General features: G+C 42.2%; 1 protein-coding gene across 2 annotated transcripts; it reads left to right on the forward strand.

Annotated features, from left to right (window-relative positions):
* The first annotated feature begins 21 nt into the window (after positions 1 to 21).
* On the forward strand, positions 22 to 27,766 carry VIPAS39 (VPS33B interacting protein, apical-basolateral polarity regulator, spe-39 homolog). 2 transcript variants are annotated; one of them, XM_080676365.1, is made up of 20 exons: positions 22 to 173; positions 4,633 to 4,725; positions 5,643 to 5,745; positions 7,275 to 7,418; positions 8,777 to 8,815; positions 9,150 to 9,214; positions 9,943 to 9,999; positions 13,631 to 13,723; positions 14,408 to 14,441; positions 14,933 to 15,035; positions 17,009 to 17,036; positions 19,255 to 19,328; positions 21,014 to 21,089; positions 21,515 to 21,649; positions 22,241 to 22,282; positions 22,613 to 22,702; positions 24,431 to 24,517; positions 25,073 to 25,162; positions 25,558 to 25,662; positions 26,516 to 27,766. In XM_080676365.1, the coding sequence occupies exons 2-20, from the start codon at positions 4,633 to 4,635 to the stop codon at positions 26,534 to 26,536; spliced, it is 1,479 nt and encodes a 492-aa protein (XP_080532491.1). In that variant the 5' UTR covers positions 22 to 173; the 3' UTR covers positions 26,537 to 27,766. The 2 variants fall into 2 exon arrangements, with proteins under 2 accessions (XP_080532491.1, XP_080532492.1); XM_080676366.1 differs by lacking the exon at positions 7,275 to 7,418 and having other exon boundaries at positions 50 to 173.

A 27,766-nucleotide genomic window follows, 5' to 3' on the forward strand; every position in this document is an offset into this window, starting at 1 on the left:
ACAACTTCCAGCATACCCTGCGCCGCCTTTCTTGTCGCAGGTGCCCTCCGGCCGCCCCTCCGGGACTGTCGCCTTCCGCCCCTATGCTATGCCGCACAGCCAGTCTAGAAAGGCTTGTCTAGCAGCCGAAGAGCCTGGCGCTGACCTGATTGGGAGGGCTCGGTGTGGAAGAGGTGAGGGTGTCCCAAACCCCTTGAGCCGCGGATCTGGCTGAGTCCAGATGATCTTCGCACCGTGATCTTTCCCCCTGTTCTTTGAGGCGTCGCTAGACACCCCCAGGCCTGACTTTCTGTCGGAGTACCCCAGGCTGGGAGACCAGAGTACGCTCAGGGTTGGAGCTGGGACTCAGCCCCGACGTTTGTTTTAAACGAGTATTTAGTCAACCAAGGATCCGCCAGGCTGTGGCAACTGCGGTAGATCCTTGACTTCTTGGACGTTTGTCACTAATGTAACTCACATTCTCTGGTCTCAGTTCATAGCCTCATCCCTGTGGGCCTGGCTTGGTGGAGGATAACTGAATCCGAATCTAACTTATCAGTAGCTGGCTTCTGGGATGTCCTGAGGCAGGGAAACTTGCTGGTTATGGATTTATTTATTTTATTTTTAATTGATGTTTGAGAGAGAGAGAGAGAGAGAGAGAAAGAAACATCGATTTGTTGTTCCATTTATGCATTTGTTGTTTGATTTTTGTATATGCCCTGACCAGGGATCCAACCATCAACCTTAGCGTGTTGGGACCACACTTCAACCAACTGAGCTGCTCAGCTAGGGCCTGGTTTCCAGGTTTTGATCCCCTCACCCCTTCATCTTTCTTGGTCATGTTCTTGTTCTCCCCTGGTGGGCTTTTATTAAATAGGTGACCGACCATAAGGACAAGTCTCTGAAGTATTATTAAAATATATATTTTAATTGGTTTCGGAGAGGAAGGGAGAGGGAGCTAGAGATAGAAACATCAATGAGAAAGAATCGTTGATCCGCTGCCTTCTGCACGCCTCCTACTGGGGATCAGCCTGCTACCGGAGCATGTGCCCTGACCCAGAATCAAACTGTGACCACCTGGTTCATAGGTCAGTGTTCAACCATTGAGCCACGCTGGCTGGGCCTCTGAAGTATTTTAAACAGTGTTAAAACACCTTTTTCACTCTTAAAGTTGTACCTTCTTTATAAGTTCTTGAGCCATTAAATATTTACCCCTTTACTTGCCAGGTAAATCTTTTGATTTGGCAATAGACAAATTGATGTCAAGTATCTGTCCAAGTCTAAAATGCATGGTTAAGTAATTCCAGCCCTGGCCAGTGGCTCAGTTGGTTCTAGTGGTTGAGTATACCAAAAAGTTTTGGGTTCGATTTCCATCAGGGCACATACCTAGGTTGCAGTTTGATCCCCAGTGGGGGCGTGTACAGAAAGCAACAGATTAATGTTTCCCACATCAATGTTTCTCTCTCTCCCCCCTTCCTCTCTTACTAAAATCAATAAAATCATATCCTCTGTGTAGATATTTACAGGTATTTATTTACTATAGTGAAAGATGACCTGCCCTAGTTTTTCCTATAGCGAAAAATAGAAGGACCATGCAAGTCAGCGTGGAAATGATCCAGGAGGCAGCAAACCAGGATCATAGGAGCAATTAACAAGGTGGTTTAGATATCTAATCCTTTTGTGCCTCATTTCCCTCAACAATGAAATGGAAAAAAATCTGCCAGGCCTACCATACAGGGTTGTTCTGAAGATGACAAAGTGAGTGCTTTATAAATTGGCACCTGTGCCAGAGACATTTATAATATATGCTCTATGCATACCTTCAGTGTTTGTGATGACCACTAAGAATTTTTATATCAAATTATTTTTTAAAAATCTTTAGGATTGCTTAAAAATACGTTCTAGCTTCTTCCAAGGTACCATAATGCTTTATTAATAATAAAAGTTAAGGGCCCTGACTGGGTAGGTCAGTTGGTTAGAGCATTGGCCGGATACACCAAGGTTGCAGGTTCAATCTCTAGTCAGGGTATATATAAGAATCAACAATGAATGCATAAATAAGTGGAATAACAAATGGATCTTTCTCTCCCCCTCTTTCTCTAAAAATAAATAAATAAAAATAAAAGAAAATTTAAAAAATAATAAAAGAATACTGAGCATTAATTTTGTGTCAGGCATGTATTAAATGGTTTAAGCCTCACAACAATCCTATAAGGTAGGTTTCTATTATTAATGTCCATTTTACAGATGAGGAAACTGGGGTAGGACGATGTCAGTAAGAGATCCTATACTAAAAGGAACTAATGTTTAGTGTTTACTTTCTGCTAGGCACTTTGTTAGGTGTTTCCTGAGTCCTATATACACTGAGTGGCCAGATTATTATGATCTCTGAACGCATAATAATCTGGCCACTCAGTGTGTATATATATATTTTAGAGGCCCGGTGCATGAATTCGTGCATGGGTGGGGTCCGGCCAGCCTGACCAGGGGGAGGGGACATGGGCAGTTGGCCGGCCTGCCTGCTGGTCGAACTCCTGGTCGAGGGGACAATTTGCATATTAGCCTTTTATTATATAGGATATACAATGAATGGCCAGATTATTATGCGTTCAGAGATTATCATAATCTGGCCACTCAGTGTATTCTTCACTGCAACCCTGTGTAGGTAGGATATGATTTTCTCTAAAGAAGGAAAATTATTACTCAGCTTGCTCAGAATTGGAGAAATCAAGATTTGAACTCAAGGCTACCTGACTACAAAACCTGTGCTTGTACCACTAATGAGGGATGATTTCATTGTTTGCCAGCTTTTTAATTTGGTTTTGACTCCCTGGAATTAAGTATACAAAAGAATTTTTAAGTGCTCTAGCCGGTTTGGCTCAGTGGATAGAGCATTGGCCTGTGGACTGAAGGATCCCGGGTTCAATTCCAGTCAAGGGCACATGCTTGGGTTGCAGCTCGATCCCCAGTAGGGGACGTGCAGGAGGCAGCCAATCAATGATTCTCATCATTGATGTTTCTATCTCCCTCTTCCATTCTCTCTGAAATCAATAAAAATATATTAAAAAAAAAGTTTTTAAGCTACATCTGGGTTCAGTAGAATGCAAAGGGATCAGGTAGTAGAAAATTGCCAACCATACCTTTGCCATCCCTATACCCCTGAAAACACAGAAAGGGAAAGTTGAATATGGTAAGGGCCATCAGAAACCACAACAGGGCTGCCAAGATGAGCATTTCTGAAGCTTCTCTTGAGAGAGGTGCTGTTGTAATGAAAGGAAGAGCACATTGATCCTTGAGAATTTGACACTATGGAGCCTTTGGAGTTATTTTTGGTGCTGTGGAAATTTTGGACTTAGTTCTTGGTTTAAACCAGTTTTCACCCTATCCCAGTGGTCGGCAAACTCATTAGTCAACAGAGCCAAATATCAACAGTACAACGATTGAAATTTCTTTTGAGAGCCAAATTTTTTAAACTTAAACTATATAGGTAGGTACATTGTTATTAACTTAATTAGGGTACTCCTAAGCTGGCCTTTGCTAAAAACTCAAGGGGCCAAAGAGCCGCATGTGGCTTGCGAGCCATAGTTTGCCGACCACTGCTCTATCCAGTTAGCATTGATAACTTAGTTTGTAATTCTAGGGCAAATATTTTTCAGACCAGAATCTAATTTTAGAGTAGGTGAGAGAGGGATTTGTGGTCTTTCGACCAAATGTGTGTGTATACTAGTATAATATATGTGTGTGTGTGTGTGTGTGTGTGTGTGTGTGTGTGTGTATGTATATATATGTATATATACAATTTTTTTTTGCTATGCCCTCACTTCCCAAGTTTGGGCAGGTACTTGTTAATAAGTTAATGAAGATTTGAAGATATAGGAAGTATAGTTCTGCTTTTTTAATTGCTTTTATTCTTTCAGGCATTTAACAAGCATACATGGGAGCAAGATGTTTGTCAGTTTTATTCACTGTAGTATTCCCAGAACCTCAGAGCTGGCACTCAATATATATATATATATATATATATATATATATATATATATATATACACACACACACACACACATACACACACACATACATATATATGTATATGTATATGTATATGTATATATATATATATATATATATGTTGAACACATTAATGCAGTAATGATCTGCTTGTTTATGCTTTGATTTGAGCCTGCAACCCCAGGCATGTGCCCTGACCGGAACTCTAACCATGACCTCCTATTTCATAGGTCAACGCTCAACCACTGAGCCACAATGGCTGGGTGGCAAGGCATTTTTAAAAACTTGCCTGCCTTGCACTGTTACCTCTCTAAATACCTGTGCTGAATACTCCAGCTCTGTTAGTGGGTCCTTCAGGAGAGGAACTGTGTCTTGCACTTCTAAAATATTCCTTACAATACCTGAGAGAGTGCCTTGAACAAAGTAGGTATGATAGGAATGAATGACTACTTGTAGGTAATTAGAGGTTCAAAAGTATGGTTTGATCATTTGGCTACCCAAAAATCTGATTTTACATGGCAGGTTCAGTATTTGCTTTACCAGATTCCTTTGTACATCTCTGATTACTGCGGGGAGTTTGTAGTTTTTTTTGTGGGGCGAATCTAGAAAGGGGCATACTGTACATTGGTCTTCCTCTCACTCCAGATGAATCGGACAAAGGTTGATGAGGAGGAATATTGGAATAGCTCCAAGTTCAAGGCTTTCACCTTTGATGATGAAGATGATGAGCTCTCTCAGGTAGGTTTCCATGAACAGTTGCTGAAGGTTGCACCCTTCCCTTCAGTGCCTCTAACATTCCTTCCCTTTGCGTGCTTGGTAACCTGACTTTTCACCAGGTTTCCATTAGGCTCAGAAATCTTTTGGGTCAAATCTTTAGGAAAATGTTCATGGAGAAGAGCCCTCAGAAAAGAAACAGAAGGATTGTAAAAACCAACTCTCTGCCCTTTTTACTTTATTTTCTTTTTCTTTTTTTAAAATATATTTTATTGATATTTTACAGAGAGGAAGGGAGAGGGATAGGGAGCTAGAAACATCGATGAGAGAGAAACATTGATCAGCTGCCTCCTGCACACCTCCCACTGGGGATGTGCCCGCAACCAAGGTACATGCCCTTGACCGGAATCGAACCCGGGACCCTTTAGTCCGCAGGCCGATGCTCTATCCACTGAGCCAAACCGGTTTCGGCATTACTTTATTTTCTTAAGATGATTCATTTCTTTCTGTTTTTTTTTTTTTTTTTTTTTTTAAATCCCAAGTCTTTTATCATGTGATATAATTTATTCTATTTGAAAGATGAACTGGGTTGGAGGTTTTGTCTGTTTATTGTGACTGTTTTATAAATGCAGGAACATATCCCTTATAACACCTGAGAGAGTGGGTAAACTCACTCAGGTTTACACAGCAAGACATTGCCAGGAATATGATTAGAACCCAAAGGTGCCTCTGAGCCCTCCCAACTCCTTTGCAACGGGACTGCAGTGTTGGCTAAAAAGCAATTTGTTTTCTTGGCAAATATTTAGCAGACTAGACTTTCTGTTACAGAAGGTGAAAGTGTTGGCCATCTTCAAGTTCCAATTCCTCAGCCTTCTTGGTTTTCAAAGAGAAGGGTGGGCATTGCTGATGGCCTGAGTGTCCTGTCTGATGTCCCTCTGCAGTTAAAGGAATCCAAGCGGGCAGTGAATAGCCTTCGAGACTTCGTGGATGATGACGACGATGACGACCTGGAGAGAGTCAGCTGGACTGGGGAACCTGTGGGAAGTAAGTAGAAAAGGCCCTATGAGGGGAGTGACATTCAGGGTTTAAACCTTTGATGATGAAGATGATGTGCTTAAACCCTGAATGTCACTCCCCTCATAGAGCCTTCTTATTGTCACCAATGAAGGCCCACTTGTTTGTCTCTTCAATGCTTGTCAGGAAAGGGAATGATGGTAGCTATTTTCAGATGCACACATCTGGAAATTTAACCCCAGGAGAAGATCCTTGGGGGAAATACAGCAGTGTTTCCCATATGGCTAGGTCTGCTGTCCTAGGGCTAATACCTAGCTGGCTATTTTAGACCCATTTGGATGCTTGTTAAAATTAGGTTCCTAGGGTCACTCCAGAGACTCTGATTCAGTAGGTGATAGGGATGGGGTGGAGGGGGTCTCATTGTATAAAAAGCACTGAAGATACTTCTAGTATGAGAGCTACTGACTTACATGCTCATATCTATTGACATAACTGACTTCCTTAGCCAACAAGTCTCGCTGCCTAGTGTTTATATAATACCACTTAGTACTTTTGCAGAGTCTATCAGATTTTTAAGGATATTAAAAATTTTTTTTCTTAATAGGGAATACTATCCTGTGATTTAAAAATAAAGTATTGAAGGCATACAGACAGAGGTTTCCCTCCCACACTGTCATGTATCTACTCAATTCTTAGTCCCTGTCCTTCCAGGAAATTACTGCCATTGTTTGCTTCCTGTGTATGCATCAAAAGATTCTTTTTACATTTGGAAATACTTATAGGAATATACTTACCCCTTTTTTATACAAGTGATAGCATACTTTATACCCTGCACTTTTCACTTAATGCTATAGCTTGGAAATCTTTTCATATCAGTACATAAAGAGCTTCCTCATTCTCTGTTTTTTAAAATAGCAGTATGGTATTACTATATATGCATTTTCTGTAATTTATTTAATCAGCTCACTAATGATGAACTTTATATTGTTTCCAATCTTGTGTTGTTTATTTTGCTATCAGTAACCTTGTATTCTGCTCAGAGGTGACTATGAACGATCAAGTCCTAGAGTGAAGTTATTGGCAGAGGGTATTTGCATCCGTATTGGATAGATATTGCCAAATTGCCCTCCATGTGGGTTGCATCAATTTGTACTCCCACCAGCAATGCAATGTCAGAGGGTTCCTGTTTCCCCACAGCCTTGCCAACACAGGGTGTTATTAAACCTTGGGATCTTTGCCAGTCTTAAAGGGGACCAGTGGTGTCTCAGTGTACTTTTCATGTATGTAATTATCTTATTAAAAGTGAGGTTGAGCATCTTTCATGTATTTAATAGCCACTTGAATATTTTTTTCTGTGATCCATTTATTCATTTCCTTTGCCCATTTTTCTGTTGATTAGTCTATTTGATTCTATTCTTTCTCCTTGCATTGATTTTTGGAGTTCATGTCAGCCAAAGGACCAGGGCCTCTGTTGAAAAGCTTTTGGAGTTTGTTGGAATGCTTGTTATCTAGGATTTATTTGGATGAGAATGACTGATTTAGTTCTTACTATCTCACAGGTATCTCATGGTCCATCAAAGAGACTGCTGGTAACAGTGGGTCAAACCATGAGGGGCGTGAACAGCTAAAGAGCCGAAACAGCTTCTCCTATGCACAGCTACCCAAACCTTCTTCTACCTATTCCCTGAGCAGCTTTTTTAGAGGTAAAAAGTGGTGGAAGCCACAGGGAATCGTCTTTTACTTTTTTCAAAAAAATGCTCAGGCCCTAGCTGGTTTGGCTCAGTGGATAGAGAGTCAGCCTTCAGATCAAAGGGTCCCAGGTTCGATGTTAGTCAAGGGCACACACCTTGGTTGCAGGCTCCTCCCCGGCCTGGGCCTTGGTCAGGGCTCATGCAGGAGGCAACCACTTGATGTGTTTCTCTCACATTGATGTTTCTCTCTCTTGTCTTTCCCTCTCTCTTCTCCTCTCCCTAAAAAAACGAATGGAAAAATATCCTCAGTTGAGGATTAAAAACAACAACAACAACAAAAACTCGGGTTATACTATTTATTTACTGTGGGAGGAGATTATTGAAGGAAAAAGAATTATCTTTGGAGCTGGCAGTTGGGGATCAAGAGTGGGAGGACTTAGAGAAATTCAGAGGGGTTGGTCTGGGTTTCTAGAAGGTGAACAAAATTGGCATTAACCCTTTGACAGGTACTGAAGAAATTTGCCTAGGTCAAAATTTCTCCCCACCCCTGTGCATTGCTGTTGGGAACCCTTGTGCACTGCTGGTGGGAATGTAGAATGTGTAGACACTGTGAGAGACAGTATGCGGTTCCTAAAAATTTAAAAAGTTAAACACAGTAACCATATGATTAAGAAATCCACTTTTAGGTATATACCCAAAAGAATTGAAAGCAGGAACTTGAACAAATATTTATTCACCAATGTTCATAGCAGCAATATTCAGAATAGCCAAAAGTAGAAATAACCCAAATGTCCATTGACTAATGAATGGATAAACAAAATGTACATACAATGGAATACTATTCAGCCAAAAAGGAACAGAATTCTGATACATACTACAATGTGGATGAACCTTGAGAACTTTATGCTAAGTGGAATAAGCCAGACACAAAAAGATAAACAGGGTATGAGTCCACTTACATAGACTAGTCAGATTCATGGAAACAGAAAAGTAGAATATGTAGTGGTTACCAGGGGCTGGGGGTGAGGGGAACAGGGAGTTATTGTTTAATGGGTACAGAGCTTCAGTTTGGGATGATGAAAAAGTTCTGGAGGTGGATAATGGTGATGATTGTACTTTTGGTGTACTCAGTGCCACTGAACTGTAGGCTTAAAAATAGTTAAAATGGTAAATTTTATTGTAATTAAAAATTTTTTCCTCCTTGCCTTTTTTCCCCATGTTATCTTAAATTTCTGAAATTGAATAAGTGTTTTTAAGTCTTAAGTTCCCATAATGCATAATAAGGTTTTATACACACTACATCCTTAACCAAGTCAGAGTGGGTCTAGCTTAACTGTTCACCTCTTCCCTCATGTGTTCTTTATCTTTAGGGAGAACCAGACTTGGAAGTTTCCAGTCCCTTTCTGACGGTAGGCCTTGACCCTCTTTTCTTGATTACTTTGGGAGATGTTACTGATCTGGGGTTTAGTCTGAGGAGTCATGGAGAAAAGTGGTAATTAGACAATTTGATAAAATTTATTCAGAGTCATCATTATTAGAGAAATTTTATCATACTGAGTAAGAGGTAGATTCTGGTTACAGGGGAATGGGTGACTTCTAGGGATACTGGCTTTGGAGAGGTACCAAACATTACTTTGGGCCCTAAAAAAAACCTTGGGAGCCTGCAAGTCAAGAAGGAAGCATTGAGGAAAGGAATGACAAGAAGGTGGTGTCCTTCTAAAACAGCTGCCTGTTCTCTTTCAGCTCTTTCGGACACACCTGCCAAAAGCTATGCTCCAGAGGTGGGGAGACCCAAGGGGGAGTTTAGGGTGAGTAATACCTTACACTGGGTTGACACTGTACACAGTCTAAAGTGCTTTGACCTTATCTTGCTTGATCTTCCCAACTTTTTGAGCACCTGTTAATTTAACCCCGTTTTATAGATAAGAACACTGGACTCCTAAACATTAGGGCTTGCCTGGGGTCTCACAGCTAGTATATAGTGGAACTTGGACTCAAAAGTATCTATTTTCTGATTCAGTCCTAGCACCCTTTCCTTCCCCATTGTGCTGCTTTTTGAAGGCTGTACTTTGAAACTTTGGATCATCAATGTGAACTGGAAACTTAGTGAAGCTTATACTCCATGAAGCACATAAAAAAGCAAATTGATTCATAAGGAAGAAACTATATCCTAAAGTCCGGAAAAGGAACATGTCTCCCTCTTTCCATATGCTGGCATAGCTATTATTTAGAGTCTCAAAAATAGGATTGATTGCATTGAGGGGTTGAAATCCTGAACCAGTAGGCATAGGGTTACTGATTTTGTCAATTGGTTCATTCTGTGTTTGATTCATCTCTTCCCGTCTGTATTGCTCCTGTTCTAGATCCTTCAGAAATTCAGAACAAGACTATCCCAGTTCATTTATTTTTCTCCCATTCCCTCCCACAAAATATGTCCCCTTTAGGGACTAAGATACTGAGTTTGAGGCAGGGAGCTGGCACACTGATAATTCTGATCCCTTAACTTCTTGGGATTCATGTGTTGCTAATATTTCAGGACTACAGCAATGACTGGAGCCCCAGCGACACGGTGCGACGCCTTCGGAAGGGCAAGGTAAGGCCACTGGGGAAAGAAGTCTTATGGGATTTTTTTGGGGAAGCTGGCCGCTGTTCCCATAGGGAGAATTTCTTGACCCCTCTCTTCAATTCGATTTGTTAAATGAAGTGGTTTTCAGGAAGAAAATAAATTCACTAAGATGGAAAGTCAGCTGCAAAATTTAGGATTCTTCAGAGTTTAGTGTTACTTTGATAGGGTAATGGGGAAAGAGTGATGGACGAGAGGGAAAAGTACTTTTAAGAATGAGGGTGGCCATGGCCAGTGTGGCTGAGTTGGTTGGGCATTGTCCTGTACACCAAAAGGTTGCCGGTTTAGCCCAGCCAACATGGCTCAGTGGTTGAGCATCAGAGATCACGTTTTGATTGCCTGTCAGGGCTGGATCCAATTGTGCAGGAGGCAGCCAATTGATGTTCTGCTCTCATATTGATGTTTCTCTTTCTCTCTCCCTCTCCCTTCCTCTCTAAAAATCAATAAAATATGCACTGAGTGGCCAGATTATTATCATCTCTGAACACATAATAATCTGGCCACTCAGTGTATATCCTATATAATAAAAGGCTAATATGCAAATTGTCCCCTCGACCAGGAGTTCGACCAGCAGGCAGGCCGGCCAACTGCCCACGTCCCCTCCCCCTAGCCAGGCTGGCCGGACCACACCCATGCCCAGATTCATGCACCGGGCCTCTAATACACACACACACACACACACAAACACACACACACACACACACACACACACACTGGCCAGATTATTATGCATTCAGAGATCATAATAATCTGGCCATTCTGTATATCCTACCTAATAAAATAGTAATATGCAAATTGACCATCACTCCAACACACAAAGATGGCTGCCCCCATGTGGACACAAGATGGCCACCACAAGATGGCCAGCAGGGGAGGGCAGTTGGGAGGGACCAGGCCTGCAAGGGAGGGCAGTTGGGGGTGATCAGGCCAGCAGGGGAGGGCAGTTGGGGGCAATCAGGCCGGCAGGGGAGCAGTTAGGTGTCGATCAGGCTGGCAGGGAAGTGGTTAGGGGGTGATCAGGCTGGCAGGCAGAAGTGGTTAGGGGCAATCAGGAAGGCAAGCAGGCGAGCAGTTGGGAGCCAGCATTTCTGGATTGTGGGAGGGATGTCTGACTGCCCGTTTAGGCCCGATCCTACTGGGATCGGGCCTAAACGGGCAGTTGGACAATCCCTCGAGGGGTCCCAAATTGGAAAGGGTGCAGGCTGGGCTGAGGGACACACCCCTGCCCCCGTACACAAATTTCATGCCCCGGGGCTCTAGTGTATATATATAAAAAGAATGAGCACGATCTTTTATGTTTAGGTCTGAGATCCAGTATGAGTTAACTGTTGTTGTTAATCCTCACCCAAGAATATTTTTTTCCATTGATTTTTAGAGAGGGTAAAAGGGACGGAGGGAGGGAGGGGGAGAGAGAGAGAGAAACATTAATGTGAGAGAGACACATATCAGCCCTGACCAGGGCCGGGATTGAACCTGAAACCCAGGTAGGTGCCCTTGACCAGGAATTGAACCTGTGACCCTTCGGTGTGCAAGCCAGCGCTCTATCCACTGAGCAAAACTGGCCAGAGCATGAGTTAACTTTTATATATAGTGGGGCCAAAGTAGGTTTATAATTGTGAGTATGCAAAGCACAGAGTTTACTCTTGTATTATTATTTACTAATTATTATTTTTCATATGAACAACTGTAAACCTACTTTTGCCCCACTCTGTATATGGTGGGAGATTAGGATTGGGGTTTATTTTTTTTCCCTATAGTTCTTCATTTCTTCCAGCTCTATTTTTCTAAAAGACTATCCTCTTTCCATGGGATTACCTTGGTGCCTTTGTCAAAAATGAATTGACCGTATGTGTGTAGGTCTATTTCTGGACTCTTTATTCTAGTTCATTGCTTTATTTGTTTACCCTTATGCCATTATCACAGTCTTGACTATTGTAGCTTTGTAGTAAATCTTGAAATCAGGTAATATAAGTCCTTCAACCTTGTTCTTCTCTTTCAAAATTGTTTTGGCTGTTGTAAATCCTTTTTATTTCCATAGAGATTTTAGTATCAGTTTGTCAATGTCTACAAAAGAGGTTCTAAAATTTTGATTGAGATAGTATTGAATTTATAGATCAATTTTGTGAGAATTAACATAATAACTAATGGGTCAAAATGGATCAGAGACCTAACTATAAGTAAATGCTAAAACTATAGAACTTCTAGAAGAAAATATAGGTGAAAATCTTTGTGACTATGGGTTAGGTAAATATTTATTATTTAGGACAAACACAAACAAGAAACAGAAAAAGAAAAGGTTGATTAAGTAGATTTAATCAAAATTTAAAACTTGTGTTCTTTGAGTGCATTTAAAAACATGAAAAGACCAATCCAGGTGGTTTTGCTCAGTGCTCAGAGCATCTGCCTGCAGACCAAAGGGTTGAGGGTTTGATTCTTGGTCAAGGGCATGTACCTAGATTGCAGGTTGATTGGGTGCATGTGGGGTCTCTCTCATGTCGATCTCTCTCTCATGTCGATCTCTCTCTCTCAGTCTCCATTCTCTCTAAAAATCAATGGAAAAAATATACGTGGGTGAGGATTAACAAATAAACTACAACATGAAAATATCATAGTTGGTAGAAAATATTTGCAAAATATATATTATAAAGGATTTTCATCCAGAATATATAAAGAATGAGTTATTTTCAGTAATAAGAAAATAAACAATCCAATAAAAATTAGCATAAGATTTGACCAGTTATATCACAAAAAACATATATGAATGGCCAATGAGCACTTGAAAAGGTGCTCAACATTCTTAGTTATCAAGAAAGTGTGAATTAAAACTGTGTGATACCACTATGCAGCTACTGGAATGAATGGCTAAACTTTAAAATACTGATCATACCAAATATTAGGAGGATGTGGAACTCTTGTACACTGTCAGCTGGAAGGAAAAATAGTAAAACTGCTTTGAGAAATAGTCTGGCAATTTTTTACAAAGTTAATCATACACTTAATTTCATTTGTGGTCATTTACAATTCATGTTTTGTATGGACAAAAACATGTCCATACAAAGACTTATACACAAATTTTCATACAGTTTACTCTTAATAGCCCCCAAAGTGAAAATCCAAATATCCATCGGAGCTGAATAGGTAAATAAATGGTGGTATATATAATAGACTGGGGATGAGATGGGAAGGTATGGACATTAAAGTAGACAAGGAAACTTATTGGGGTGATGGAAATACTCTGTATCTTGATTGTGTTAGTAGTTACATGGAATTCTATTCTTGTTAAAACTCACGGAACTGTCCATTTAAATAGGGTAGATTTTATTGTATGTAATTTATACCTCATTATAAAAAGAGGAAGTGTTCTCTACCTGTTGACTTTGGCGAGACTTCATCAGGAAATGACATATAGAGCATAAGGCTGACTAGAGAGGGTGTGGTGGAAACCTACTGTCGATATTGTTCTGGGCACCACAGTGTAAAATAAAGTGGCTTTCTTTGGAGACATTTCCTTTTATTCTGGCCTGTTCTTCAGTGTCCAGTGACAGAGGAATATAATGAACAGTCTTCTTCCAGCACACTAATTCTCTTCTTATTCGGCCAGGTCTGCTCTCTAGAAAGATTCCGCTCCTTACAGGACAAGCTACAACTCCTAGAGGAAGCAGTTAGCATGCATGATGGAAACGTCATTACTGCCGTGAGTTGTGGGTTTTGTTTGTCGTTTAGTTGTTTTTTGTTAAAGTTTTAGAAAATCCAATCAGAATAGACTTTAACCCTTTAGGTTAAATGTCAAATAAAGATCCTGGATTTCCTTTTGATGTGTAGGATTCTCAGTAATATGTACTTTAAAGCCTAGCTGGTAGGACATGTGTTGTGTGTGGAACTCTTGATTATAATAAAAAAGCAGTAGGTTGGCTACTATACTCTGAGGGAGGAGAGATGTGAGAGCAGGGAAGTATCTCTTACACAGTGCAGTTCCAGATGTCCACCACCTGTCCTTCCATCACATCAAGAAATGTGTTGTCTGGGCCTGCAAAGATGCCTACTGAGTCACTGACCTCATTCCTAGACAGCGTTGCTCAGGGCGGGGCTTTGTGTTTGAAAGAATGCACTGGGTAATTAAGATTTTGTTCTCTCTCTTTTTTTTAAATATATTTTTATTGATTTCAGAGAGGAAGGGAGAGGGAGAGAAAGACAGAAACATCAATGATGAGAGAGAATCATTGATTGGCTGCCTCCTGCATGCCCCCACTGGGGACCGAGCCCACAACCCAGGCATGTGCCCTTTACTGGAATCGAATCACGGGCCCTTCAGTCCACAGACCAACACTCTATCCACTGAGCCAAACCAGCTAGGGCTCTTTGTTCTCTTTTCCTCCAGGTTCTGATATTCCTGAAGAGGACACTGAGCAAAGGTGAGCATGGTTTGAGGGAAATCTTCAGTCTGCACGATGTCTGCTACACTTGAGGGGAAAAAGGCATGTGGCTTTATACCAGAATTTACCAGCATCAAGTCTGCTGCAGAGACAGCTGGGCTGGCCTGAGACCTCAGAGTTTATCTCACGTCTCCGAGGGCAGTCATCATCCGTTAGTGGCAACTACATTTACTGCAACGCCCCTCTATGTACTGGGCACACAGACAGCTGTGTTGGTTTGAGAAAGTCAGAGTTGATGCTGAGTACCTATGTTTGGATTGGGGAGAACTGAAAGCTGACTCAGTGGCTAAGAGCTGCCCTGAAGCATGGACTGTGTTGATGGTGGATTGAGCCTTAGGGATGGGTGCCGTAAAGAAAATTCCTGATTGGCTTTGAGGAATTAATTTTGTAATGTGTGAGTAGGGAGACCAATTTTACACTTGAGTAATAGGCTTTAATCTTTCTCCACCTAACTTTTTCCTGCCCATCAGAAGTCCTCTTCCGGGAGCTAGAGGTGCGACAGGTCGCCCTGAGACATCTCATTCACTTCCTTAAGGAAATAGGGGATCAAAAGCTGCTTTTAGATCTCTTCAGGTAAGAACTGACCATCTGGTTCAGTAATCACATTAAGTATTTTGTTCAAAGCACTCAGGGGAACACAAAGAAGACACTGCCTGTTTGTTCTGGAAATGCTTATTAGACAAGATATTGAAATGTGATGGGATAACTAGCACCACAGGCTGTGATAAGGTGACTATGTAGCAGGTGGTTCAGAACCGGTTCTGGAGTCAGACATACCTGCATCAAATACTGGCTCCACCATTAATTCATAGCATGACCTTGAGCAAGTTACTCAGCCTTTCCAAGTATCAGTTTTCACATCAGTAAAATGGAGATGGTGATACCTATCCCACAGGATCATTATGAAGATGAAGAGTTAGTGTTGTGTAAAATACTTCCATAATGCCTAGTCTGCAGTATTAATATTTACTAAGAATTTTTAAAATAGAAGATCTATAATGAAGGTGCCTTTTTTTTTAAAATTCTCACTCAAGGAGTGAGGATATTTTTTCCATTGATTCTAGAGAGAGTGGAAGGGAGAAAGATTGGGGGGAGAAAGAGAGAGAGAGAAACATCAATGTGACAGAGACATATCGATTGTTTGCTTCCCATACCCGTCCCACATGGGGGTGGGGATCGGACCTGCTACCCAGGGGCGTGCCCTTGATTGGTGCACAGGCCGTTGCTGTAACCACTGAGCAATGCTGGCCAGGCCTGAAGGTATCTTTTATTACAGTGTTGGTAGTGAGAAGTACAGGAAGAGCAGAAGAAGCAAATGTAACTTTTAGTCTGGATACCTGAGGATAGATAGCCTTATGGAAGTGGTTAGGAATTGAGTTGGGCTTATGAAACTAGGCAGGATTCTGATTGGTGGAGAGGTAAGAGGTAGGCATATCTGCTGGGGCTGGAGAGTGGGTTGGGAAGGGGGTATCTTCTATTTTCCTTTCCTATCTCATTCCAATCAGTAGGTTATTTCTTACCTTTAGGTTAAAATGTGTGTATATTATGTTCTTTCTTCACTGTCAGAGAAGGGGTTGGAACCTCTCTTGAGGCTGACATGTGGCTTAGGGCAGTGGTCGGCAAACTGGCTCGCGAGCCACATGCGGCTCTTTGGCCCCTTGAGTGTGGCTCTTCCACAAAATACCACGGCCTGGGCGAGTCTGTTTTGAAGAAGTGGTGTTAGAAGAACTTTGAGTTTAAAAAATTTGGCTCTAAAAAGAAATTTCAATCGTTGTACTGTTGATATTTGGCTCTATTGACTAATGAGTTTGCCAACCACTGACCTAGGGTAACTCCAGTTACCAGTAACTTCAGCATAGTGATGAGCTGCCCCAAAGACTTAAGGTGGGGAAAGCAGGTCACCTGGTTGGAGTCAAAATTACAGATGGTTAGCCATGAGTTTTCAGGAGGCACATTGATCGAGGCAAGGTGTTCTCTCCCTCCTTCCCTCCTTCCAGTCAACAGGGCCTCAGTAAGCCTCACCTCTATGTCAAAGCATGATGTTAAGTATAGCGGACCATTCAGAGTGCGAAGGGATCAGAACATCAAAGTCCTTGTGTCCGAGGCCTTTCCCGCCTTTTGGGAGAGACAAAACACACTTAACACTGTACATGAAAACAAGGGAACAATGTAGAAAATCTGTTCAGGAGTCGGCAGAGAAGGAGAGTGCTTGACTCTTCCTCAAAGGGTCCATGGCATTACTGTGGGCTAAGGAGGCTCTGACCTTCCCATGAGCCCAGTTAACCCTACAGTTACTAGTGCCGTGCGGTGCCTTCTTGTCCCTGCTTTTTGCTCAGCTAGAAAGATCAGGGAACACTGATTGCTTGTCCACCATGTGTTTTCAAAGGGTTGCTGTGGTAGAAAGTTTAAGAAGACAAGGGTTTATCTTACATATGGAGGCAAATGAGTTTGAATTGTGTTCTCTTAGAGCAGTCTTCTTATTTTGTGAAGTTATGCTGCCACATGTCAATAGATAAAAATGCTCTGTTCCTTGTGCTTCTTCCCAGGTTCCTAGATAGAACAGAAGAGCTTGCGGTAAGTGTGGCCTTTGTGTCAGTTGGGGACTTATTTAACTGAAATCTAAGCCAAAACTCAGTCGCCAGGATCCCAGAATGATTGAACATATTTCTTTTTTATTTGTATTGATTATATTCAGAAGAGAGAGACATCTATGAATCCTGGAAACTTAGTCCAAATGATGTACTACTTTATTATTTTTATATATTCTTTTAATTGGGCTGTAAGTTTTAAAAAATGAATGAAAATTGGCTCATCAATTTGCAATTTTGTTTGTTTCTTTCTAGTTGTTTTCAATTCCTGGTCTGTAGAAGCTTTTGGATTTTGGCTTCTAATACTAAAGAAGATGCTGGCCCTGGCTGGATAGCTCCGTTGATGAGAGCATTATCCTGATATGCCAAGGTTGAGGGTTTAATCCCCGATCAGGGCACATGCAAGAATCAACTGATGAATGCATAAATAGTAGAACAACAAAATTGATGTTTCTCTCCCTTTCTCTCTCTCTCAAATCAATCAATAAAAAAAAAGAAAAGACACTATTGAAAGCTAAGAGGGATAAGAAACCAGATATATGTCGAGAAGGAAGAGAGGTCAAGCTGGTGGCACACCTAGCACACACTTTGGCTAGAGCTCAGTGACTGAATGTTAAAATAGATTTCTGATAGATTTTCACCATTATAGAGTGAACTTCTAGAATATGAGAATAAATCTGAAATTTAACCAAAAGTTTAATTATATTACTAAAACTTTAGTGATCCATTTTAAAATATATTTTTATTGATTTCAGAGAGAAAAGGAGAGGGAGAAGGAGATAGAGACATCAAAGATGGGAGAGAATAAATGAACAGCTGCCTCTTGCACACCCCCACTGGGGATCGAGCCCACAACCTAGGCATGTGCCCTTGACTGGAATCGAACTTGGGACTCTTTAGTCCGCAGTCTGACGCTCTGTCCACTGAGTCAAATGGCGAGGGCCATTTCTTGAAGTTTGTTATAGTGTGGGACTCAACTTCCCAGCGCTGTCAGTGGCAGGATTGTTCCTTGAGTCACTGTACAGCACATGTGTGGTGAGAGCAGTGCTCTTGTTTGGCTGGCACATTTAATAATGTTGTTAAACTTGTTTGCACAACAGAGTATAACTCAGGAAAATCTTTTTCAGTAATATTTTGTAAAAGGAACATGTACTTAATATTTAAGGCAGGGTAAAGGCTCAAAAAATGCTTTATCTTAATCTGCTGAAAATGATTGGCAGTTTGTAGTAATCATTTTGAAAAGTCTTTGTTTCTGTTTTTAATCTCCATAGATTTGAAACTGCGTTCAGAGATCATAATAATCTGGCCATTCAGTGTATGTTTGAATTGAAGATGTTTTATTATAGATCAGCATGCCCAATAGAACTTCCTGCAGTGAAGGGAATATTCTATATCTGTGCTGTCTGATGTGGGAGCCACAGATCACATGTAGCTGTTGAGCACTGAAAAAATGACTAGTATAACTAAGGACCTGAATTTTTCTCTTTTTAATTAGTTTAAATTTACATATAAACAAACATGTGGCTACTGGCTACCATATTATATATTGCAATTATAGATAAACCAAAGAGTGACTTTTTTGGTAAAGATTTTTTAAATTGATTTTTAGAAAGAGGAAGGGAGAAGGAGAGAGAGAGAAACATGGTTGTGAGAGCAAGAAATGGATCAGCTGCCTCCTGCATGCCCCCTATCTAGGATGTAGCCTGGACATGTGCTCTGACTGGGAATTGAACTGGCAACCTTTTGGAGCACAGGACAATGCTCAACCAACTGAGCCACATTGGCCAGGGCCCAAAGAGTAATTTCAAATCACTCTTTGCCCTCTCCATCCCCACATCCAATCCATACCAAGAAGGAATCTCTGATAATGAAGAATTTAGCTTTAAAAATATGTGTGTGTGTGTATTTGTTGTTGATTTCAGAGAGGAAGGGAGAAGGAGAGAGAGAGAAACATCAGTGATAAGAGAGAATCATTGATCGGCTGCCTTCTGCATGTCCCCTACTGGGGATCGAGTCTGCAACCCGGGCATATGCTCTGACCTGGAATCGAACCGTGATCTCCTGGTTCATAGGTTGACACAACCACTGAGCCATACTGGCAGGGCAAGAATTTAGTTTTTAGGCATGGAAAGTCTGCTTAAGGAGTTACCTCCCCCTTCTAAGGAGACAGACTAGCTCACAGCCTTTCTATGTTTTTTCTTAAGCTGTCCCATTATCGAGAGCACTTGAGCATTCAGGACCCTGAGAAACGGAAAGAATTTCTTAAGACCTGCATCGGGTAAGTATGGAGGAGAAATGTTTTTAAGTATAAATACTCATATGCAGAGGAATTAAGTGACTAAAAGAGGGTGGAATGGGTAGATAGTTGAAGGGAAAGGCTAACACAGTGGATCATACAAGCATCATTAAAAATTGTCTTATTCGGTGGTTTGAAATACTAGTCCCCAATAGGATTTTCATTGATTGGTGGTAAATTAAGGAAAATAAAGACAATATAGAGAGGGTTTTTTTTTTTTTTTCTTTCAAAAGCTACATTTATTTAATTGAAAGACTGCCTTTTATTCTGGGATTTTTTTCCCCCTCTACCACCCCGCCCCCACCTCCCACCCCCCCACACACATACACTTTTTGATAATAAAATTGGTTGTAATTATTTGTGACCGTATGTATTACAATAACAGTGGGAAACACTTTACCTTATATATTATTTTCAATGTTACTGGTCCTTGAAACCCCAAAGTTCAAGAACCACTGATTCAGTATAGGCTTTGTCCAAGAATATAAGTCCCTGTGAAAACCAGCCCCACACATCACTCTTCCAATGACTGGGCACTCGCTGCTCTTGGAAGTAGGTCATTTTATTGTTGGACAACCTTCATGATTGGAAAGTGCTTCCTTATATTGAGCCAAATCTTGCTTCCCTGAATCTAAGGCAGGTGTAGAGTCTGCCCAGTGGACCTTGCTTCTCCAGGTTCAGTGTTCACAGTGGTTCTCGTCATTCCTCATGTGACGTGATTTTCAGGTTTCACATTCAGAAATTCATTTATGTCAATGCCATCTTCGCTTTTAACCTTATCAAATCAATTACTGAGTTATGTCCTATGGCCTCTGGTAAACAAAGAGAAAAGGTAGAGTAGTGAAGTAACTGGAACCTATTTTTATCTCCTCTTATCTCTTAAAAATTGGCTGTGGCTCATACTTAATCTGGGATAGTATAATTGAATTTCAGAATTCCTCCTGGAATGAGTGGAGTAGGAGAATAAGGCCACAGTTTCTGAAGGGTAGATCTGTGAACTGGGAGTTTAAAATCTGGCTTCTGTTCCTGGCCTTACCCAATGACTTGCCATGTGCCTTTTAGGTAAGACACTGTTTGTCCCTCAGCTTCTTCATGTGTAAAAATATAATGTAGTATTGAAGATAGGATCTTTGACATTTGTGTGAATCTTTGAGATCTATACCAGTCTACAAACATACTACCATGCCATGTAATTTACTTTTACCTTCTTACCCTACAGTAAAACAACAGCTCACAAATGTAAGTGACCCTTAAGGAGAGTTAAACGTTGACATTAAGCAGTGACACGAACCAAAGTGCTTCCCTGGGATGTAGTTGAGCAGTTGGCTGGGCTCCCTCCTTAGCCAGGTGACTCACCAATCATTACAATTCCCACAGCAAGAGGATTCTAATTCATTCCTCCACAAAATCACTAATGGCTACATATATTTTGTCAATTTTCAGGATACCTCTTCAGTTGGCAAAAACCTTAAATGCAAAATCGCAGCCAAAGCTCTGCTCTATTTTCTGCTTTCTCTCTCTCTGCCTTTAGGGATGTTCCAGAGGTGAATTGAGATCAGATTTATGAAGCACCATGAGCCTCTTATGTTATAGTAGTGATTTGGTCTAGTTGGGTTTGTTTCCTGTCTGAGTAGAGAAAGAGGTACTAACCTTTGGCCCTCTGTCAGTTTGCCTTTTTCAGTGGAAGATTCTGCACACATACAAGACCATTACACACTCCTGGAACGTCAGATCATTATTGAGGTTAGACTCCTCATATCTGTGTTTTCTGCTTCAGTGCCAAAGCTCAGTGCCATCAGCCTCTGGGACACATCTGTGCTCTGCCCACATATGTCATTTCCTGTTACAGTCTCTAAGAGCCTTTCGTTTTCTCCCTCTCCACCATAGCCCCTTCCCTCCACTGTTCTCAGCATCCTTTTTCTTCTCACCTGCAGTTAACCTAGAAGTATTTCCTCTTCATCCCAGAATTCCCATTGCATTGCCACTTCTCTGTCTGCCTCCATCCAGCTTGGATCTATCATCATTTTAGGGCTTTAGACTCCTGTGGGTTATCCTGGGCCATTTCTTTTTCTCTTCCTTGCCTCTTTTCTAGGGTAGCATTAAGTTTCTCTCTGCTTCTACTGCATGGTCATAGTTCTTTTTTTTTCACTTGGCTCACTCCACTACAGGCAAATGACCGCCATCTAGAATCAGCAGGACAGACGGAGATCTTCCGGAAGCACCCCCGCAAAGCTTCCATCCTCAATATGCCACTAGTGACGACACTCTTCTACTCCTGCTTCTACCACTACACAGAGCCCGAGGTACAGGCAACACGGGAAAGACCCCACACACTCCCACTGCACAGAGGAACGTAGCTCAGAGTCAGTATTTTGATGTACCCTGTTATCAAGGGGTGTATGTAGTTCTTGGAAATCCACCTGGAGGCTTTCCTGGCCCTCAGGGGTGAGCCAGGAGGGAAGAGGGGTTTGTAAGGCTTGTGCGGTGTCCGGTGAACTGGCCTATAGCATAGCACATTCTGTCTCAGCAGTGCTGGTCCCACAGCGGGCTCTGTTCAAAGGCCCATAAATGCACATGGATTGACACGGAAGAGCAGCAGGGTGTCAGGTAACTGGATGTTTGAACACATTTTATAAAATTTAATGATCACAAGTGGACGTTTGGATTAGCATAAAATTGGGAAAAATACTGTACTTATTAAACCAGTCTTGTTAAGCTGGGTTGCAATGATACCTGCTTAGACCCGATGGAGCTTTGCTCTTAAAATAATTTCTGGGTTTAATTGGTTACAGAGTAAAATGTAGAAAGTCTAGTCAGTACAAAAGAAGATGGGAGATGGGGTAGTATTTGGGAAAGTCGGTAACAATACAATTCCTTCTCCACTTTCACCCTAGGGGACATTCAGCAGTCCAGTCAACCTGAAGAAGACATTTAAGGTAGATATAAAATGGTCGGTGCTTTGGTAAATGTAGTATCAGGGTAACTATGTGGAGTGGATGTTGCTTTGTAAGTAAGTGTCTTATATTCAAGGTTAAAGGTGGAAAGGAAAGTGTTTGTGGGGAGTGAGGTAAGGCTCTAACTGAATGGCCTACCTCAGTGCTGGGGCTTGGAAACTACGGGGTTCTTGGTGACCTGAGAGACTTACAGATTTTTAAGAGGCAAAATCAATACTATGGTATATTTTTGCCTACCTTTTCCAGAATTCTCAAGTACCTCCTCTGGCACCTTCTACTTCCCCTTAAATTCCTCTGGTCTCTGCTTTCTAGATCCCAGATAAACAGTATGTGTTGACTGCCTTGGCCGCCCGCGCCAAGCTCCGTGCCTGGCATGATGTAGATGCTCTCTTTACCACAAAGGTGAGTGCCTGGATCTCTCTTGTGCTGCTGATGCCTCAGGCACATCCTCTTGTTATCCTAGACTCATGGGAGTCTCTAGTTCTAGTGACTGGCTTACATCTTTCCTCCAGCTTTTTGTTTTCCAAAATTTCATGCCTAAAAAAAAGTTGAAAGAATATTATAGTGAATACTAATAGTCTTTACCTACTTCACTCATTTATTAACATTTTCGCTATATATGCTTTCTCTTTTTCTATGCACGTAGAAAAAGAGACAGCAAATAAGCTTTTTTTTTCTTTCGCTGAACCATTTGAAGATAAGTTTTAGACATCATGCCACTTCTCTCTTAAACACTTAAGCATTTTTCTCCTTTGTAACTCCTCTCAAGAAATGTAACATTAATGTAGTACTATAATCTATAATAATAAAAGGGTAATATGCTAATTAGGCCAGACGTCCTTCTGGACTAAGTCGGGGCCGGAGCAAAGCCCGGGTCCCAGGTGCAGAGGGAAGCCAGAGCCGGCAGCCCAGGGAAGAAAGGCCTACTCTTGCACGTATTTTCGGGCATCGGGTTCTAGTCATATATAAAGTCTGTAGTAAATTAGCTCCTTAGAGCTGTTTCTGTTTTTTCTTGTGTTTGTTCGCTGTCAAGGATCTTGCATTACATTTGGTTGTCATGTCTACTGGTTGACATTTTAAATACTGTTTTTTTTTTATTATGGGTTTGAGAATTTTCTGTTTTTCCCCCTTTGTTAGTTATTTAATTAGCTACATTAACTACCAAAGCAATACGTGTCTGTGTCCAAATGAAACACTGTATGGAAGTATAAAGAGTAAAGAGTGACGTTTCTCTTCCACCGACTGCCTGCTTCTAGTCTCACCCCCTTCCTTAAGGTAGATGCCATTAAAAGTTTGATGGGTGCTTCCCAGATCTTTCCTCACGAGTTTACAAAGAAACATCTTTGCCCTAGCCGGTTAAGCTCAGTGGATAGAACGTTGGCCTGAGAACCAAAGGATCCCGGGTTTGATTCTGGTCAAGGACATGTACCTTGGTTACAAGCTCCTCCCCAGCCTGGGCCCTGGTGAGGGCTCATGCTGGAGGCAACCAATTGATGTGTTTCACTCACATAGAAGTTTCTCTCTCTGTCTTTCCTTCTCTCTTCCGCTCTCCCTAAAAATCAATGAAAAAAAAATACAAAGAAACATCTTTATATAAATTTAAGTTTGGCTCAGTGGATAGAGCGTCAGCCTGCAGACTGAGGTGCCCCAGGCTCGATTCCGGTGAAAGGCACATGCCCAGGTTGCAGGCTCGATCCCCAGGAGGGGGCATGCAGGAGGCAGCCAATCAATGATTTTCTCTCATTGATGTTTCTATCTCTGTCTCCCTCTCCAATCAATAAAAATATATTTTTTAAAAAAGGTAGAGATATAAAGAGTAGGACTTTTCTCCTAGATAAGTTCATATTATAAGTGTGGTTATGTAAATTACTTATTTCATTAGCTGTATTTCACACTTTTCTGCATTAGTGCCTATAAACCTAAGAACTTATTTCATACCTCTGACTCTCTCCCACCCTCTCAAGTTTCTTCACTTTTTAAAAAAACTCATCTCTCATTTCCCTGTTCCCCACCCCAGTCCATCCACTCTCACCATCACATTATTCTAGGCTGACTGTAAAATGCAGGGACACGAGCTCAGGGTGTATTGTTCATGTCCGGCCTACCTACTCCTGCCATCTTCTTTCTCAGAACTGGCTGGGCTACACCAAGAAGAGAGCACCCATTGGCTTCCATCGGGTCGTGGAAATTCTGCACAAGAACAGTGCCCCTGTCCAGGTAATGGCTCCTGAAGAGAGTTAGGGACAGGATCCTCTAGGAGACCTAACTTGTAGCCTCTTACTGGTCAGTGATAGGAGACCTGACCTGTTCTGTTCTCCTCTTAAAGGCAACATGATGGCTGCATTGGTCTTGACGTAGGACAGGCCAGGGAGAGATGTTCTCCTCTGCCCTTTAGAAGTAACCTGCCCTCTCTGAGGAGCACCCACTGTGTTTAGCCTGTGTGGAGTACTGCCATATTGGTGAAATGATACAAAAGGAGAACTCACCGAGAAGGGACATCAGGGCACAGTGCAGATCAGGTGTGGAGCATGCCTGTTGCTGGCCTGGGTATCCAGCTCGAGGCTATGGAGGAGCGTGCTCGTCCCTGCTTTCCTGGGGAGTGTGGAATGCTGCTTGAGGTCCACCTCATTTCCCATCACAGAACTGGTCCTGTGGTTGCTGATGGGAATTGTAGACATCAGATGTTGTAGATGAACTCTTTTGCCTTCTTCAGGATTTCTTTTTCTTTTCAGAGTTCTGGGAATCATTAATCAGAAGTACCTCTTCCCACAGATATTACAGGAGTATGTCAATCTAGTGGAAGATGTGGACACAAAGTTGAACTTAGCTACGAAATTCAAGTGCCACGATGTCGTCATTGATGTGAGTCCCCAGGAAATAAGAACCCTGAGTTAGAGCCTCAGTGGAGAGTAGGGGTTATGGTATTCTCTGTCCTGAGATCCTGCCCTCAGTTTTGATTTAATGGGCAAAATGGTCTGGCAGGAGTTAGTTTGGAGGCCAGCACTCCTATGCTATTTTCTCAGCCTTCCGACTGGTTCCTCTGTGCTCTTATAAGTCTGTTGCTCAGAGAACTCATAGAACTGAATCAAGCCACATAGCTCTGTAGACTTCACTCCAACATGAGGTTCTGAGGGGACTTGGCCCCTGTCACCCAGCTGCTTCTTGAACCTTGGCTCGAAGTGGGAGTAACAAAAAACAAAAGACCTTCCTAGAGAAGGCTGATTTGGGATTCACTGCTTGTCTGTTTTGGTGTGCAGACTTGCCGGGACCTGAAGGACCGTCAGCAGTTGCTAGCGTACAGGAGTAAGGTGGACAAAGGATCTGCAGAGGAGGAGAAGATCGATGCCATTCTCAGCAGCACGGTGAGCAGGGCAGCTGCCCCTCCATAGCCTCGGGAGACAGACAGTTCTCAAAGTAGCATCAAGTGTATAAAAGGGTAACCTGGGGATCTCCAGCTGAGACTTAATTGTAACTGCTCTGAAAATTATTAAACCTAGCAGGTAGGAGAGACTTACTAATGGTAATATAGGAATGAATGTTACAGATTCAGAACATCCCGGGAATGGATATTACCTACCTGTTAGAAGTAAGAAAGGGGTGAAATAGATTTTAGCAATTTGGGAAACACAGCCTATCTCTCATAGCATGAAACTGCTGAGCTTTTTATTAATGTTGATCTTAGCTCCATGTTAGATGTTTTGGGACCTATCTGGGGTCATTGAAAGCTAGTAAATCTTTTTTTTTTTTTAATGATTGTTCAGCTATTTATTTTTAATCCTCACCCAGGGATATGTTTTTATTGATTTTAGAGAGAGGAAGGTAGAGGGGAGAGAAAGAGAAACATCAAAGTGAGAGAGAAATATCGGTAAGTTGCCTCCCATACGCGCCCTGACTGGGGATCGAACCCACAACCTGGGTATGTGCCCTGACTGGGAATCGAGCCACACCAGTCAGCGCAGAAGCTAGTTTAATCTTGGCCCTGAGAAGGTTAGGACCAGAATAAATCCCCAACTCAGGCTTGTGAGATACAGAATAGGTGTCTCGTTCGTATCTGAATAAATGAACCCCACTACGTATTTTTAAAAATTTCTCCCCCCCCCTCCTCCTCCATTCCTCTTTTCCTTACAGTACCTACCTGTGAGTCTTGTTTTATTGCAGTCCCACTACCTCTCTGTAGGGATCAGTGCAAAATGATCATTGTTTTTCCCCCCACAGCAAATTCGGTGGAAGAATTAAGTGGCATCAACTACCCTGAGACCTGCCTCATTTCTTCCTTTCCTGCCTTTGAAAAGAGTATACTCTCTTTTTTTTGTTTTGTTAATCCTCACCCGAGGATATTTTTTATTGATTTTTAGAGAGAGTGGAAGGAGAGGGAGAGACAGAGAGAAACATCGATGTGAGAGACACACACATTGATTGGTCGCCTCCTGCACTTGCCCGACCGGGGCTGAGGATCTGGCCTGCAACCAAAGTATGTGCCCTTGACTGGAATCGAACCCAGGACTCTTCAGTCCGAAGCTGACAGAGTGCGCACTCTCCTTTGGGAGAGTTACAGCAGCACATCGCTTGGGCCTATTATCAACAGGTGACACCTGCTACTCTTGGGACAGAAACTGGCGCCTGAGCACTGTTCTTCTGTCCAAGGGCCATCATCTGAGGGCCGAGATCTAAAGCTTCGACTCAGGAAAGATTCCCTCCACCTGGTGCTCACGTGAAAGTGGAGTCATTTCTAGACTGGGCCCGTTTGGGGCAAGATCTCTCTTGGTCTGAGAAAAGTGACTGCTCTGCTAAAGAAGTCTCCTAGACTAAGAGGTGCAGCTATCATAGAGTGACCACTCAGTTCCTCTTAGTGACTGTGACCCTGGACTTGGTGCTGGAAATAGCCAGTTCTGCTGTGAATGGAGTCAGAACAGAACCAAAATGGCTCTCTCTCAGGCTCCTCGAGAAGGGAGCCAGTGTTGCAGGACCTGCCAGAGGTGCCCTCACTCCAGACTGCACGGAGCACTCCGAGTTGTGACAGATGGCCCAGACATTGTGTCTTCAGCCAGCGTCCCTCTGCTAACCCAGTCTAGCCTCTGTTCAAGGACCTGTGGTTCCTCTCTCACCTGCAGACTGAGATGACCTTGTGTGGGTGACGAGAACATCCCCATTGTCTTTCCTCTAACTCTCCTGCCCCAGACTGCCCACCTGTGTGGAGCTTAGCTTCGGCAGTACCGGAGCTCTCCCGTATGCACAGAGCTCGCTGTTTCACTAGGAGCCTCCAGAAGTTCCAGTAGGGCTGATCTCAGCAGCATTTCTGACTATTAGGATACTGAGATGGAGGCTTTAGTATCACACTTGGTTTTTAAAAGGATGTTCTGTAATGCTAGATGCCTGCCCTATACAATGTTAGCCTCTCTTCTCTGTGACTGGCCTGGGTTTCCCCAGACATGCGTAGACTCCTAATAAAGCTGTTTCTTCCTTGGT

Source organism: Plecotus auritus (genome assembly GCF_963455305.1).
Source record: "Plecotus auritus genome assembly, chromosome: 1".
Taxonomy (NCBI): domain Eukaryota; kingdom Metazoa; phylum Chordata; class Mammalia; order Chiroptera; family Vespertilionidae; genus Plecotus; species Plecotus auritus.